This window comes from Chaetura pelagica, unplaced genomic scaffold (genome assembly GCF_000747805.2).
Source record: "Chaetura pelagica isolate M959 unplaced genomic scaffold, ChaPel_1.0 scaffold260, whole genome shotgun sequence".
Classification (NCBI taxonomy): domain Eukaryota; kingdom Metazoa; phylum Chordata; class Aves; order Apodiformes; family Apodidae; genus Chaetura; species Chaetura pelagica.
This window is the reverse complement of record NW_009951940.1, coordinates 977,359-994,569: the sequence shown is the minus strand read 5'-3', so window position 1 is coordinate 994,569 and position 17,211 is coordinate 977,359. Positions and strand designations below refer to the sequence as shown.

General features: G+C 38.1%; 1 protein-coding gene across 3 annotated transcripts in view; it reads right to left on the bottom strand.

The window, feature by feature from the left end:
- The window catches only part of PTK2 (protein tyrosine kinase 2), a 153,016-nt gene that overhangs the window by 67,010 nt on the left and 68,795 nt on the right, over positions 1-17,211 (bottom strand). For all 3 annotated transcript variants that reach the window (XR_719861.1, XM_009996612.1, XM_009996619.1), the window contains 6 exons: positions 15,627-15,681; positions 11,253-11,393; positions 10,484-10,561; positions 9,406-9,513; positions 7,962-8,079; positions 1,243-1,273 (listed from right to left, as the gene is read on the bottom strand). Coding sequence is in view for 2 of the 3 variants with exons in the window: in XM_009996612.1 (XP_009994914.1) it covers positions 1,243-1,273; positions 7,962-8,079; positions 9,406-9,513; positions 10,484-10,561; positions 11,253-11,393; positions 15,627-15,681 (531 nt within the window). In the remaining variant the exon portion in view is untranslated. The remainder of the gene's footprint in view (positions 1-1,242; positions 1,274-7,961; positions 8,080-9,405; positions 9,514-10,483; positions 10,562-11,252; positions 11,394-15,626; positions 15,682-17,211) is intronic.

Genomic DNA, 17,211 nt, shown 5'->3' with positions numbered 1-17,211 from the left:
AGAAAGGAAAAGAATGAGGTGGCTGGGTCAAAGCAGGCAGAGTCCCTGTGTCCCAAAGGTAAAGGAAAGAGATAAGAGACTCTAAATCGCTAAATTTCAATTAATTATCTCTTTCTACTGGATATTGGTGCTACTGCCTGATAAGGTTTCAAGGAGAATAATCTGATGATCTGGGACTTTAAACTGAGTCCCTGTGTGGCTACTGAAAAAGCAATCAGATTACAAACAAGTAAAAAAGAGGTTAAAGGACTGAAGTTTAGGAGGACACAGTAGAAAAATGCACACAGAAAGGGGAGACGAGCACAACTTGCCAGACAGAATGGAGACCTGGCCACTGACATCAGGAGTACAGAGAATGAGCAAGAATTAACAGGCTTTCTACCACTACCAACTCCAATAACCTAAGAAGTATTCTTGGTTCAAACAGAGATAAGTTAGAAATATTTTCTTATTTACCTTGAATCTTACAAAGGAGAAAAATGCAGAGAAGTATCATAGCATATTTCATGTAAGAATTATTAGGTGCAGTTGCACGTCTCAACATACCTTGGATACTGTATCACCATAAACTAGCTAAAGAATCAAATGCAACTCTATTTGCCTGACATAGATTAGTGTTTTCTACAAATACATCATTACAACCAGAGATTTTTTTCTACGTTACTATACTTCAAAAAACAGATTTAAAAGTATTTGCTATGTAAATGATATTCTTTATGACACTGAACCTAGAGATCCCAACTCCAAGTGGCCTCATTACAGAAATGTTATTAACAAAACATGACATGACAGATTTATAGCAGCAGAAAAAAAACAACCCTATTTTCTGTATTTCATATAAGCAAAAAGGGTACAAATAGGAAAAACCAGAGCACAGATTGACTCCTGGAATGAAGCCACAATTAAAAACCTATTTAGCTGCTGCTAAATTATAATTAAATTCCTATAATTAAACTTACTCAAGGACTCAAAATAAATAGCCTGAATCCCAGTCAAGTCTTTTCCAAAACATCCTTCTTTTGTTGCTGTCAAATATGATAGGATTTTATTTCTGGTATCTTTAGAGTTTGATGCTGCTGTCAGTCATTTATAACCCATGGTCCCAAATGACTGCCTGCTATTTGTCCTAGAATCCAAAAGCAACATTAATAACTCAACACATATAAAAGGCCCTAAAGTGTCACTTAAGCAAAATTGGTTCTCAAAGCATTTTTTTAATATATAAGAAAGCATAAAACTTACTTTGGTATTGATGGTAAAGCTCTTTCACCTTCTGTGTGAACAAGAAGAAAACAGGATTAAAATGTTATGCAAGGTTCCAAAAAATTTTCTCTCAATGTGCAATATTTACATGCCTGAAACAATAAACAGCACAACCTCTTGGGGAACTATTTTGATTCAAAAGAGTATTATATATATATATATATATATATATAAATAAAAAGAGCATCAAATCAACACAACTCCTCATCAGTGATACAGACCTTCTAGTAAACTCCTCCCTGAGAGAACAAGACGTACAGAATATAAAAGTTTTATTCTTAACAAACACTGATAAATCACCTGTAGAAGGTATGACAGTATTTCATCTTCCTAGTAAGAAATGCTTTTTTCTTTTATCTCCATGATGTGCCAAGTGCTAACATATAAATAAAACAATTGGAGCAAACTTGGACTTCCAAAATAAGACAACTGAAATCAATAATTAAAACACACAACTTACACCGATTTTACATTTGGTTGTGATGATACAATAGCAATGCTCAGTAGCCAGGGATGAAGTGAGCACTTTGTAAACTATTTTTGAATTATTGCCAGTCCTTTGATACTGCTATTGTGTATACAAGCCTGGATGTACATAATCAAGCTTTTTTTCCCCCTGTTGGATCTGATGAGATTGGATTTCCCCACAATGATTTCACAGTATCCATGTGGGGAAGGATGCTGGGGCAGCTGTCTTTTATAAAACACCAGTGACTTAGAGCAGATTGAAGTACAAAGAAGAGGAAGTGAGCAATGAAAATGAGTATCACTCTCTAAATCACTGATAAAGTGACGTGAGAGAAAGTGGAAGAGCCACACTTCTAGGAAATTATGATACATCCTGATTGCAGCAAATCATGTAAATCCTAGGTTGTTCTTCTCCTAGGTTAACATTTCTGAAATTTGCACAGTAGACAAACACCCAATACACAGAAGCCAGGCTCAACACAGCAAACTACAGTACTTTGTTACAATTTTTTTCCTCTCTGAAGGTAGAAGAGCATTGCTTGGCTCACCAACTCAGGTGTGTTCTGATCTATCTGGTGCTGGGTGTTGAAAAGGAAGATGCAGGAAAGAAGGGAAACAAGAAACTGTGATTTGGAAGATGATGCAGAGCAGCTCAGCAAAGTGACCACAGCAAGCATCTGAAACTGAAGGGTGGCAAGATTATACAGGAAGCATGAGGGAGATAAAGATATTGTGATATGTTGGGGTAAATGGGACCCTTTGGGGAAGGAAACAAAAGGCAAAGATCCTGAGAGGGACTGTGGGGTGACAAGTATGAGTCCTGCCCTCTGCTATGCAGGCCTCCCTAGGGTTGTGAAGAACACTTAGAAGAACCTTAAATTCATAGAAACATGGAATTGTTTTGGTTGGAAAAGACCTTTAAGATCATCCAGTCCCACCATTAGCCTAACTCTACTACTATGTCTGGTGCTAAACCATGTCTCTAAGCATCCTGTGTTCTAGTTCACACCAAGTCATGCTGCTTCTGCTGGTTATTCCAACATGGCTCCTACACTTGCCAATGGACTTACTAGTTTAGATGTTGCTGATGAATCACACGTTACTGGTGAAACATTCTTGAAGCCTATTGTTTTCAAAAGTTGAGGAAGCTATACAAACATACAAACCTCTGTGTTAAAAGACCTTTTATTAAATTGCTAAGGTGACTCCATCACATTTTTAAATCAAGATAAGAGAGGCACAATTAATAAGCAACTATTAAAAAAATATTCCATGTTCTTCAATATTCCATCACATACAAACTGCACAGTATCCAAACTGTGTTCTAAAGATGGAATCTGAATTTCCTCTAGGGTTTTTTTGTGTGTGGAGTAAGTACATCAGTATCCTATCTGGGGACAGAAACATCAGTGTATTATTTAATAATACACTTGCAGGGCTACAATGCTTCATACATTCAAAGTACTGACCTCAGCTGCAGATCAGATTGTTTCTCCCTCCTGCAAATGCAGACTCCAACCTCTTAAGAAAGTGAGAAATACCACAGGTGGCAACTGCTACTGTATGCTGAGGTCAACTGCTACCTATCAAAAGGGATCTAAGAGAGATAAAGATAGAATCCAACTTTCCAGTGCAGTGTTCTATTTCCTTAACCATGAGATTCCCATTCTCATATTCCATAGTCTCTTAAATTCCTATCAGTGCAAAAAAATAAAAGCAAGGTCCACGATAAAACTTCTCTCTCACACCAAAATCCTGATTCCACCCTAACAGTAAAAGAATTCTATGCACGTTGTGATGTAAGGAGAATGTGAATAAAAGTGGCATCATGTAGCTAGTCGAGAAGTAGAAGTATGATACAGTTAATGGGTAGAGTGTTACAAAGGTGCAAGGAATTGAAGGCTGGAAAACAGTGAGAGGAGATGATGGTAATAGACAGAGAAAAGCAGACTCTGAGGCAAGTTAAAGGAAATATTTGTTTACAGATTTGTTGGAAAAGCAGGAAGCATGCACAGGTCCAACGTAAGTAAAACCCCATTATTTCCGATCATCTTAATTTTCACTGTCCCTTTCCAAATTCCATGAGGTCTGATTTTGTTCTCACTAGTAGCACAGCAAGGCACTGTCATGCACTGAAGAGAAGTGGGCCCTTGTCCTCTGGGTTGAGAGCAATGGGAGAAGTGGACAACACATACTCAGCCCTCAGGAGAAGAGGGAAGGAGCCCAAGGCTCTGAAGCCACAATCTAACATCTGGACAACAGGTCTGCTGGAGATAGGCACTAAGTGAAGGGCCTGATATGGACAGGGGAAACAGGAAAAGCATGCATGTTAAAAAAGGCAGTCAGAAATAAAAACATACTATTAAGTAGTATGAGATGCCTCCCCTTCCATTGGAGAAAATTCATGAAAAATCCATCCACATGGAACTACTGCTGAAATGGCAAATCAAAGCTGAGCTCAGAGATGCCTACACACTCTCTGGGTACAAACTGCTCACTTCAGGCAGTGCTTCCCAAGTTGGTGCTCAGCTGTTTACAGCTTATATCCCAAATAAAGCATGAAACATTCATTAGTACCCTTGCAGGTCTGAAGTCAAAATTCATTACTAACAGCATCCCAGTAAAAGCATATGTTGTTTTTTCACAAGTTGAAACCCACAGCATTTTGCCCACTTCTATATTCAATCACAAAAATGGGATATGCGTAATTGTATTGGGGTGTCCCTGCCCCAGGTGTTGTCAGGGGGGCTGCAGGGCCTCTGTGAGGAGAGGGGAAGGGGGGAAACAGGTTTCCCCAAGGGTCAAAGGTGGCAGAGGCAGAGGAGGAGGAAGCCAAGGAGGGAGCAGCAGCAGAGGGAGCCCGAGGGAGGAGGCAGGAGGTGCTGCAGCCCAGCCCTGGGGGAGAGGAGCTGGGAGGGACCCCAGGAAAAGGTGTGTGTGGGGAGGAAGGCTGGTCCCCACTCACCCCTTCAGGAAGGAGTCAAATTCATCAAAGTGATAATCCTAGTGGAAGAGTTAAAATACATGTTGCTAGCCTGTTAAAATTAAAATGGTGCTCACGGTTAATTTATGTGGAAAATCCCCTTGTTTTGGAGGACTTAATGGATTATTTTATTTCAGTATTTTGAAATTCAAAATTGTGAGTCTTCATTGAGCTGCAACACTTTTAGATTCAAAGGGAATACTTCATTGTAAAGGTGACTCCTGGTATAAAGGAATGACAATTAGATGAACAGTTTCAGTTGTTCAGGTGTTTTCCAAGTTTTGACTGTTTTGCAAAGCTTGTTTGAAGTGATTAATAGATACAAAATTCAGCCACTAGACTTAGAGAACAGGAAATCTTTTTGATGCATAGTGCAGTCAGCAAATAGCCACTTAATATGAGTTTGAATTTTTATCACTGTGCTCACTGACTGTAAGAATGAAGTGTTATAAAGGAAACACAATTAAGTTTAAAGTTTCCACATGGGTCTAAAGGGACCTGTATATCTAAATACGTATGAGAAATATAACAACCTGAATGGAAATATGCCAAACAACATCCAGGTCTTTAACATTACCAAGTTCTCTTACCAAATTAAGAGAAACTAGGTTATTAATGGATAGTGATACAGATAATGGCACAAAAGCACAGGTTCTTTTAGTAATCAAGACAGATAATTTACGAGGAGACTTGCAATCAACATGTAAATTTACAACAAAGAGTGGAGAAAACACATCTGTTGGATTGAGAGTTGTTACTTGATTTATTTCTGATGTGCCTTGTATAATCAAAGCTCACCGTGGGAGGGATCTGGATGTGCAGATTATGGTGGGGACAGCTCTTCTATGAAATGTTTAATTAACACAAGGAATATTGCTATGAACTTCAGCAAAAATAAACCTCAGACAAAAGAACTGCACTATTTATTTTAAGTGGAGGGATTCTCTCAATGTTTGCATAAAGAGGAGGGTTCCTAAAGTGCTATATAACATTCCTTTCACTCACATCACTGCTCATTTGCCCTGTGTTAAAATACAACAGTAAGAGTATCACACAAATAAACACACCCCATAAAATGCATGGATTTATTTTGCATTCATGCCTATCAGCAAACCACAGTGCAAAGCTCAGCTGTGCCTCATGCTGCACAACACAAGAAAATCAGAGATGGTGCCCCTGGCTGAGCTGAGCGAGTCCAGAATACAGAACAGCTGAATGGTAACCCGGTCAGGTCAGAGGAAGACAAGAATTAGAAAGAAAAAAGTTCAGAGTGGACCAGTTTTTATTGCCACCTACAGCAGCAGTAAGTCAGGCCTGCTGATCTTGGCATTTGTTTCTGCACATCATGGAACAAACCTAGAAGAGGACACAGTAAATCTTGCAGTTTTTAAGTGGGAGCTGCTCCCTTGCTAGAGCAAGAACAGCAGAGAGGGCAGAAGAGCTGGGTTTGGCTGGAGCACAATCGGTGCCACAACAGACAGCACTGGAAGCTTGCACACTGGGTGAGGACACATGGGATAAAGGCCCTGGCTGCCTGTGGTTGCTGTCGTGAATGACAGAGCTGGAAGGCATCAGGCAGTGGCATTTTATGGAGTTAAGAGCATTTATGAACAGGTAAGAAAAGGAATGTCTTTCTAGTAGCAGAGGAGCAAGCACTGGCAATGCAGACTGAACAGATTCAATTCCTGAAATACCACCAGTGGCAAAAGTGCTAAGAACTGGACATACTCTACCCGTGTGCCTCTAAAGCAAAGGCAGAGGACAGAGTCAGAGCTACCCATTAACTTAGTATGACTGAGACGTGGGGAGAGCACTGTGTTAAAATATGAAACAGTTTTAAGCTTTGGTTAATATAGCTAAGACTAAAGAACAGTTTTGGGAGCAAATAAGAAAGACTGTAACAAACCTCAAACCATCAATTTTCAGAAAGCAATCACTGGCATAAACTTGTGAAATTAAAATCTTGGTTTGTGACGCTTATTTTGTTTTTAGAACAATAAACTAGCATTATCACTGATGTGAGCTTATCCTTTTGGTGTTGAATTTCAGTGTCAACAGTTCAACATCACTGAGCTGTACACTAAGTTGGCTAGAGAGGCCAAGTTTACATTGAGGGAAGGTTTTCCTTTGTATGAAGGTTGCATGACTAACTCAAAACCAAAGCTGTTTGTGTTGAGCTAAAGGTCAAAAAACAAACAAGCAAAATTTAAGATTAATTTGAACAATTAATTAAGTGTTGTCAAAACACCTAACATCTACAATCACATTTCTTCATTACTGAATGACCAAGTTTCAGTGTTTTTCTTCCCCTCACATGCACAGGCAGGATACCATACACACACCTGAGGAAGACCTGAACTAGGTCAATAACATTACTCCATTTGAACACCTACAGACCAGGGAAAACCAGTGGCACAAAAAGCAAAACTGTGGATAAAAAGGGACTTAGGTTCAGACTGGACAAGCTTCTGGGATGGTTCATGTACTTTCTTGTATTACAAACAGGGAAGAAAGAAACAATTTATTCATTGTTCTAGAAACCAAAAAAGTTGGATTACTTTCCAGAAAGCTAGTACAAGAGGACAGAAATTTCCATTCATAAGCAGCTTTGCTTGGGTGTTTTCCAATAATTAAAGCTGGCTGACATTAGACATTCTAATGAAATTTAATTAAAATTCTCTTTTTAAAGCTAAGGTGTACCTGCACCCTTGTCCCACTGCTTCCAGCTTGTGCCTTGCTACAAAAACAAGATATCAACACTCAAAAATTCATCTCTGCTTTATTTCTGTCCTATGAGAAGGGCTCAAGAGACTTGCCTCAAAGTTTTTATTTTTTTAAACAGAGATGTTTTGAATATCTAGCAGGATGGCAGAAGTTTAAAAAACTTATCACTAGTCAGAACCTTGCCCAAACACATCCTAACCAACCTCTCTGAATTTTCCCTTGTATATTTAGAGAACTACATTTCAGAATATCATGACCTTGTTAGGAGTGCCTTTAATTACAACTTACATCTGCTAGTTAAGTGTAGAGTAATGTAAAACAGTGATTACTGAAAACCAGTCTATATTACCAGCCATTAAGCACAGAGTGACGTTTACTGTTAATGTAACAAAAATACCTCATGGTTCCTTCCGGAAAGACAAAAGCCTCCAAGTGAGGTTTCTGCTGGTACCTTTTCTCTTTTATTCAAATGCAAAATACTTTACATGAGTATGGCACCCACCAGAATGAAACATCACCTTACCTTTCTGTGGCCTGATAATAAAAGACTGTGTGGCTCCATTCACCAGTCGGCAGTATCCGTCTATCAAGTCCGCCATGTTCTCTGCAATGGTTAAGGATGGTGCTGTCACTGTCAGAGGCTAAAGGATGGAAAAAACAAGGCACCAACAAAGAGGTATTATTGTAGCTGCAAACACTGGCAGAACAGCTGTGTCATTGCATCAGAACTTGATACACACTTGCAGGCAGTAAACAGAAAAACGCGGGTGAGCAAAGAATCATCCGAATCGCGCTTTACCTTTTTGATAGCAAATTTAAAACACGAGTTTCAGAAAGCACAGCTGATAAATGTAATATTAATCTGGGCTTATTAAGTGGTTTGCTAGCTAAACTTCCAGTCAACCACTTTTGATTACAACTGCTATGACTTTTATGGCTGTAATTCTGACAATTCTGAAGAAGCTGCTTATCCCTTTCAATTCTTACAAGTGGTATCTTTTTTCCACCCTTTTGCAGCAATTTATTCTTTGCCCTAAAAAGTAACCTTCAACATTTCAAAAAAGATTAAAATTATTAAAAAGACAGACAGTGGAATAGCAGATGGGACATAAAGACAAGGTATTAATTTTAATACCACCAACATTCATCATTCTCTGAGCAGATCTGTCAACTTGGCTCTCAACCCTTCTTTACCAGTTTCCCCCAGTGCATTGGATCAAAGAAAAGAAAAATGTCACTTCCAACTCTGCCTCCATGTAGTATGAGGGAAGAAATTCTCCCTCTTTCATATTTCCCCTTTTCACAACAGTGAAATCATTCAGTTTCCACTTTAGGACACAGCATCATACACCTATCCAGGCTATTATGAAGTGGCACTTAAGAGCTAGTATTTTTAAATAAAGTTGCTTTTACAAATACCAAAGTATACAGGCATCAGATCCAAAACCTAAAACATGTAATTAGCTCTAAATCTATTCTAAAAACAAAAAAAACGGGGCTTTAAGCAACCTGATCTAGTGGGAGGTGTCCCTGCCCACACAGGGGTGTTCAATCTAGATGATCTTTAAGGTCCTTTCCAACCCAAACCATTCTATGAGTGGCATAATGATGACTGCTCACAGAACTTCCCTTTCCACTTATAGAACAAGAAAAATAAAACACCTGCAGAATGCCTGGAATGCAAAACGTTACAATATAATACACTGGCTTTAACTCCAGGAGGAGCAAGAGTATAGCACTAACTGAAATCTTTGCACACATACAGAGACAGGCAGTCCCTGCTTAAACTTGCACATGCCAAAGTGAAGTATACTTTTAGAATACCATAATCATGCTGACAGTGGACAAATCCAGAATCAAGTTAAGACCAGAAGCATCATATATAAGTTCATTAATAGTATACTACTCTTCACCTCTTCCCAGGAAAACTAAAGGTAGTACATTAATCATAACTGTCAATATCATACCTCAGGTGCACCTGCTATCTTGAGCTGCAACATCCCTTTTCTGTCCTTGTCTTCACTGTTTGAATACTGGATGGTTTGCACTTGGTTGAAGTCTGCTAGATGAGTTGGCTGCAGAAAGGCAATGGAAAAAGTGGGGACAATTTCAAAATGTCAGCAAAATACTTTGTCTTTATTCCTAACGTTGCAAAGGCACGTGTAGTATTTGATCTCCAAATTACGCTTGTAGGAGTCTGTTCGTCTTGTTTCTTTCTATCGTTTCCTAAGGCTTTGGCCAACTATGCAAATACCCACAGGATCTGCAAAATGCAGCCAGGCGCCCAATTTGCCTACAGAGGTCACTGTCGAGTAGCTCCAGGCACAGGCTGTGAAGTGCACAGTGGAAACAACAAGGTCAAGAGAGAAAACTCGACAGGTTAAGCACAGGGTATTTGCATTCACAGCATGCTTAACATACCTCCAGACTGCTGTACGAGGTATGTTCCTGTTCTCCAAACCTTTTCACTGCTTTTGAATTAATTCCAGTAGAAGCTGGACATGGGCTTAACTTAAGTCAGGATTGTGGAGGTTTCAAACATTTTGCTTGAACCACCTGTCTAAATGTAACTTCCTTGCACCATGGTGGTGTACAAGAAATACTGTAACAGTCAGCATCAGGTAATGAAAAGTCTATTAAAGATATGAAAGAAAGCAAATAATCCAGCAAAAAATACTAAACGCTAACTCACTAAACAAGCTCTTCATTTACACATTCCTAAAAGATTAAAAATTTAGAATAATTTTCATGTTTCATTGTTAAAAAGTCTCCACTAATGCTTTAGATTCTGCAAGTGAGTACTTCACTGGGTACAGGAGCCAATGAATTCAGTGCTAAAGCTGACACTGTCTCACTAGTTAACCCAACTGCATTTTCTCTGATCCCCAATCACAAATAAATGTCTGAGTAACAGGTGTATATGCTGAATTTCCCAGCTCTTCTGTGTTTAACACAAAGATGAGACTTGTCATTCCCCTTTATGTTAAGTTCAGTTCACAACAGGTCACAGTTGTGAAGAGATAAAGAAAACACAACTAGACTTACATTTGCACCCTTGTCCGTAAGGTAACTGATTCCTTCTTCTGGGCCAATTGCCAGTTCCACTGAAATAATCCAGCTTGACTTCAGAATCAAAGGAGAAAGACAGGGCAAAATTTCAATAGTAAAACAAGACCTTGCTATGAAACACTATCCTCCACTGTTACAATTACAGCTTCTAGTAATTAGTCTCTAGAAGCTTTTAAACTCTTCAAGCAAAATATATTAAGATCAAGTAGCAAAACTTCTCATGACTGATTTCCTGGGGATCTCTGCTACTCAAAATGTGCTTCCACGTGTTTCATCTTAGGTCTACATGAGACCTATATATTTCTTATATTTCCTCTTCTCACGGACACTGACGTTCACATTCTAATTTCTATTTGTCCATTTTCACAGACTTAAAGCCCTTTCTCAAAATTTATTTGAAATTGGGAGGATGTTAGAGGAAAATGTACAAACAGAAGCAGCTGAGAAATCTCACTTCCTCAGGAACCCAGGTTACAAACTGCTTGACTTTCACAAACAAAGCACCAATAAAAATATTCATTATTATACAGTTCTTACCCTAGTAATGAATGGTGCTTTTTTAACAGTCAACTGAGGAAGTGCTAAATAAAATTAATAAAATAGATTGTGTTGTTAATGAAAACCAAGTACTCGTCTCTACATCAAACCAGGAACTATGCAAGCAATTAGTTGCAGAACTAAGCAAAACCAATTAGATTCATAACTACAGCCTGTATGCTGGTGACTGGCACATGCCTCTACTTACACCAAGAGCACACTTGAAGCATTCCTTGTCAAATCTGTACACTGGAGAGAGGATCTCAAAGAATTTCAAAATACTTTCTTCTCTATTGAGGTTGGCAAACTGTCGAAATGTTTGTTGGATCAATTTTCGTAGTGTTTTAGCCTGTGTGTTAAAATGTTTAAAGATTATTTAAAATCTAATCAGTGACAATGGGTTTTAAGAGTTTCAGTCAGTACAGTTTCTTGATCAATGAAATGCAAACAATTCTCAAGTAAAAGAAACTTCAAATTATAAGCAACAGTTCTGCCTTCTAACTACCACTAGGAAACAAAATTATTTCTGATATATATTACAGTGTGAATATCTAACTAGTCTTGTTTTGAATAAAGCATAATAAAAGACAACATGCTAACCTTCGCAGGAACTATTTTTCTAGATTCCTCATTTCTCCCAACTTCTTAACTGTGTATAAATATAAAACCACAGCAACCTACACCACCATACTAGGTTTTAAACTTAAATCACCATTCTCTTATCCAGTAGAACAACACAACTGTAGCTGTATCTTAATCTCACACACTAACTTAGACTATCCATAACATAGTGGATTCTAAGTCTGACAATATGCAAAATAGCTTCCATAATAACAAAAAAAGCATTTAAAATTAAAACAAAAAGTTGAATTATACTATTTTAACTACATTGCATAAAATTTTATTAACTGTTTGCAGGGCACAAATAACCACTTAGAGCCCCATAAATCATCCTCCCAATATCTGGGATACTGAAAGAGAGCAAGACACGTTGTTACATACCCAGAAAAAGAAGAGACAGAGAATAGAAGCAGCTTTCAAACAAGTGCATTTAAAAAAAAATAAAAATAACTAAGCTAAGACATATGAAAAGTGAAGTATCTGCCTGTATATACTGCATAATCCCTGGGAAGCTGTCACTCTTATCATAATAAAAACAGAATCTGAGAAGCAATCTCTATAGCATGCCCCAAAACTGAACAAGCAACCAAGAATCCTGAATAAAAACATCTGTTTCTAAACACTACAATTCACCTGGACAGAAGTGCAGAACCTTCTTCCCATCTATCCCAATCATAAGGGTGCAGGTATGTTCTCTAAGTACTGTAGAGTCAGGTGACCCACTATTCTGTCATCCCTGTTCACATCAGGTAGTGCCAAAATGTCCAAACCACCAACATATCTATACTTTTTCCCTTTGCCTAAGCTTGACCGCTGTCTGTAGTGACTGAATGGGTTTTAAAAAAAACTTAGTAATACTCAATTCTAATATATCTTCCAATGAACAACGATAGAAAGCAAAAATCATGCTTATTTTTGCAGAATGTCAAGGTTAAGACAAGAATTGCCATTGTTCCTCTACCAAAACATATCTGAATGTCCTATTGTAACAGCATTAAAACTCTTCATTCTTTCACGTTGCCTGTAACAGCTCCAGGCACTACACAAATATAAACTTCCTTTTGTCCTCAGCACTTTCAGTCCATTCTGTAAGCGTGCAAAGAGCATTCAGAATAGTTACTTCAACAGCAGTGATCCAAGGGTTTTGCATATTCACACACCAATGATCAGTTTTGCAAGATGTATAGATGGGTTGGGGAAGCACCCTCAGCTAAGGCACATGGAATGAAGTTAGCCAAGGGATCTGCCATCCTGTTGGAATTTCAAACTGCTGTGTCACTTCAGCAGAACCTTTAACCCACAATCAGGTGGATGCTGCAGATACTTTGGTCGGATCAATCTGGCAGGCAGAGGACCTCCCTACTGCACCCAGAGCTGCCCTACTTTGTTAGGTCTCAGTCATACTACTCTGGACCTTTCATTATCTTCCTCTTTACACAGAAAACTGATGTGAAGGGAATTGAAGATCTCAGCCCTAACTGAACATCTCACAAATACAGGAGCCAAACACTACAATAGGGAAAAAAAATATCTGTTAGCTCAAATTGTTCCAAGTATTTCAGCCACTCAGTTGATGGAAAATACTTTATTCTGCCCATGGTTTGCTCTCCTGACCTGTTTTCACCATCATCTTGGCTTCCATGCATACTGGTATGCATTATTTGGCTCTTTTAAGTCCACAAGATGACTTATTATTCACTTTGAGATCCTTAATATGGTGTAAACACAGAAATCAGTTACAAAACGACACCTCATCCGTAACAGAAGTGAGCCATTCAAGAGAAATATCTTCAAATGACAACTTCAAGAGAAATGAACTGAAAATCTGCGCTTAAAATATTTCCTAAGAACAATTTTTCCCCCTCCTCTTTTCCTCAAGGCATGCTCTAGGGTGTAAGGGAAGACTTCTAACGTGCAAACTAAGCACAATCAGGCTTACAGTTATTTCCCCACATTCTCCTCACCCCAAAATTATTGGTTTAGTAAAAATAGATTTTTTTCCCCTCATGTCATTTGCATAGTTGATGTACCTACAGACAGAGAGCATGGCTCAGCAGATGTGCCAGCTTAGAAGCACCATTCCTAACTTGCTGAGCTAAATATAGGAAATTTTCTTACTTCTCTAGTGCAGTAATGAAAATGGAAGGCTTGTTGACCAGTAATTTCTCCTCTATACTCAGTTAGGCTGAGTTATTCTTTCTTGAACACAGATAAACAGAATTATTTCCAGCATATATGAGAGGTAGTACTTTGTCCAATGACTTCAGTGTTTCCCCCAGGAGAAACTTCCCTAGATGCTTCCTGGGACAGCACTGGCTCTCTTCTACAGTCCTGTGTCTTACAAACGCTCTGTGATAATATATCCTTTAAACTCCTTTAAAGGAAAATAAACCCTTTAAACTCCTGAGGGTTTTTTTTTTTTTAATCTATTTCATGAGCTCTCAAATAGAGCTGAATTTTCTGGTTTTCAATCTCTGTATAATCACCTCATACTATGCACTACCGTATATTTTTATTATCATTTTTCCAGCCTTCTGGTCTTCCCACATATGAAGTGATATTCTCTGTATAGCTGCATGTCCTCAACATACACCACCAACAATCCTGGTTACCATTGCACAACACTTCCAGCTTTACCTCACTAATAGAAAGAATTAATTGTATATTTCATGACCATCAGGAGCCTTCCTTTGCCTGCCAATTCAAAATCATTGCTCTTTACTAAGTTAAAGAGTCATTTAATAGTTTGAATGAATCCCAAATCATTTTAAATATAGACTTTATTGTCATTAAAACCAGACACATTATTCCTTCCCTTGTTTTTCCTCATCCAATGTCCAAAATTTTTATCATTACTTTGCTGGGTTCCACTCAGCTTCACCTCCTGGCAATTCTTGCTGCTTCTTTCTGCTCTCCTCTCCATTTCATGATTTCTAAAGAGCAGTTTTCTTTGTTGGTCAGTTTTCTGGCTCCATAATAGCATTTTTGAAGTAAGTTATTAATTCTTTTATGTCTGGAGCCTTTCACCACAATTTCTCCCTTTAGCAGAGACTACAGTTTCAGATAATTGCTTAAATTAAAATGCAGAGGGATTACTTAAATCCACTTGACTTCATTAGCTTCTCATTCTCAAAAGTCTTTTGAAACAAAACCCTTTCATGACAGACCTGTTTATCCATTTAAATCATAGTGTAGAATCTAAATCTGAATTTATATATGAAATTATATGAAATTATATTATTACTATAAAACCACTGCTGCTTACCAAATCCAGCTCTAAAATACCAATTTATTATTTATACTTTTATGCATGAATGGTAAGGGAGATTTTACCAAGATATTCATATCAAGAGAGCTATAGCTGTAAAAATACTTGGTGACCATTCCTAGCCTCCCTTTTTATAAACATGTAAAGAAAAATTTGCATATTTTTACTCTGGGAACATATGGACTTCAATGAAAGGGAGGTTCAACTAAGGGTTATAGTCTTAACTAGGATTAACAAGTGGAAATTACTGGAAATCTCCCTTGAATGAGTCAGAGAAAGCCTTGAGCAATGAAGGCAGAACATGGTTTATGACTTGCCACTAAAAACAGGCTGTTTTCTTACACGCCCCCTTCCTCCTTCTCCAAAAGTCTCATTTCTCTTTTAGAATAAAAAGAAAAAAATAGAGTTGTTGATACCAGAGGACCCCTTCTGAACTGTTGTTTGAGAGGCAGGGGTGTAATGCTCTCACAGTACTCAGCAAGGCCCTGGAAATCATTTCTATCCTAGTTCTCCCAGTTGCACACCTGTACTGTGAGGATTTCTATCCTACTAAGCTGACAGACAGCTGTGGTGTGTTTTCACCAAGACAGCACAGCAACTCCCTTATGACTACACAGTGAGAATGAGAATGCAATTTTCAGATTTCTAACATTTTTTTTCAAGTAGTATAGAATTGACTGGATCTATAATTACCTTCACTGAATCTAGTAAACTCTTCGGGAAAAAACGCCTTAAACCAACATCTTTCCTGAAACAAAAACACAAGATGCATGAATATAAAAAACCACGTGCAGTATCATATTGCTCTTTTTCAGGCTGATGTTTTGGATTTGTTTTCTGTTTGTTTTTTTTTAGCTAACACGTGCAAGGTAGTAAATTATTTTCATAGTAAGGTCCCTGACAATCTCAGAGTAACAAACACACCATCATTAAAATGCCAACCACGGCCACTCTGCAGCGAATGTGAGACAGCAGCATCTTCTGGTTTAAACTCAAAAGGGTATCACATTCACAACAAGTACCTGGTGTGGAAAGTGTCTTCTTCGAAATGCTGGCTTAAGCACAAAGAAGTTTTGAGAATAAAACCTGTTCTTTGTACATATTTTAATAATTTAAATATTGAAAAATATTCTTACAGTAGGTGGTCAGCTGAGAAGGAAACAACACAAAAATGGCAAATTCTAATAAATGTCTTTAGAGCTGAACAGGAGATACAATACAAAGGACTTCTGATGATATCACCTGTTCCACTGCTGCTGCTTTACCCTTTGCACACTATCATATTTTTTGTAATTTCTACAGCCAGTGTTCCCTCCTGCTGAGCATCTAATGTTAAAATTCCCAGCTTTTTATTGCAAGTCATCTCTTTTTGCATCTGTAAAATCAGGATCTCAATTCTTTCTGTGGGCCCAGTTTTTGCAAACTGAATTACATCCAGCTCACTTTCACACTTACAAATAGGGCTGCAGCCTGGAAGAAACGTGGAGCTATAAGGATTAAATATTTGTTGTGGCTCAGATGTGCTGCACCTGCATTACCTCTGATGCGTGTATCTATCACTACAGCTCAATCCTGGCTTGAAGAAAGATGCCTAAGAATTTGCCTGAGATGTGTCTGTGCAGAAGTAGATCATTATATAATCAGGTTTATCAAACAATGCAGAACCATGAAGCAGTTGTACAGTATTAGCAGAAAATTTGCAGGAGAACTAGGAAAAGGACTGAGATCTTTGCTTCTCAAAGGTGTGACTGACTTGTATTCCTTTACATTCAAGAGCTTATAATAATTTTTCAAGAAGCATCCTTATCTCCTTCTGAAATGGGCATGAAAGAAAGCTTTCCATGACTGGATGCTTTGAACATAAAACAGAAATACATCTGGAATTCTTACATTTGGCAAAGAAAAGGAATGCTGTTAGCAATCCTGAGATACACAGTATATATTTACTGCTGCCTAACAGAGCAAGAAGAAAGTCAACATTGAAGTTAACATAAAAATCTTAGTGAAAATAACAAAACAGGCTATTTTTTCAAGCTCTCCAAAGACAATAGTATACAATTTCACAAGACATACTAAAAACATCCTCTACTAAGAGGAGCAAAACGTTCTTGTGCAGCAGAGAACACTGGCAGCTGTGCAGTGACAGTAAGCTGAAAGGTTATAAAACTTTCATAAATGTTAATTCCTTTGATGCACTTCTCAAAATGCAAATTATATGCAGTTCATCATCCCACACAGTTAAATAAATCCAACACACTATTACCATCCAAATAACATG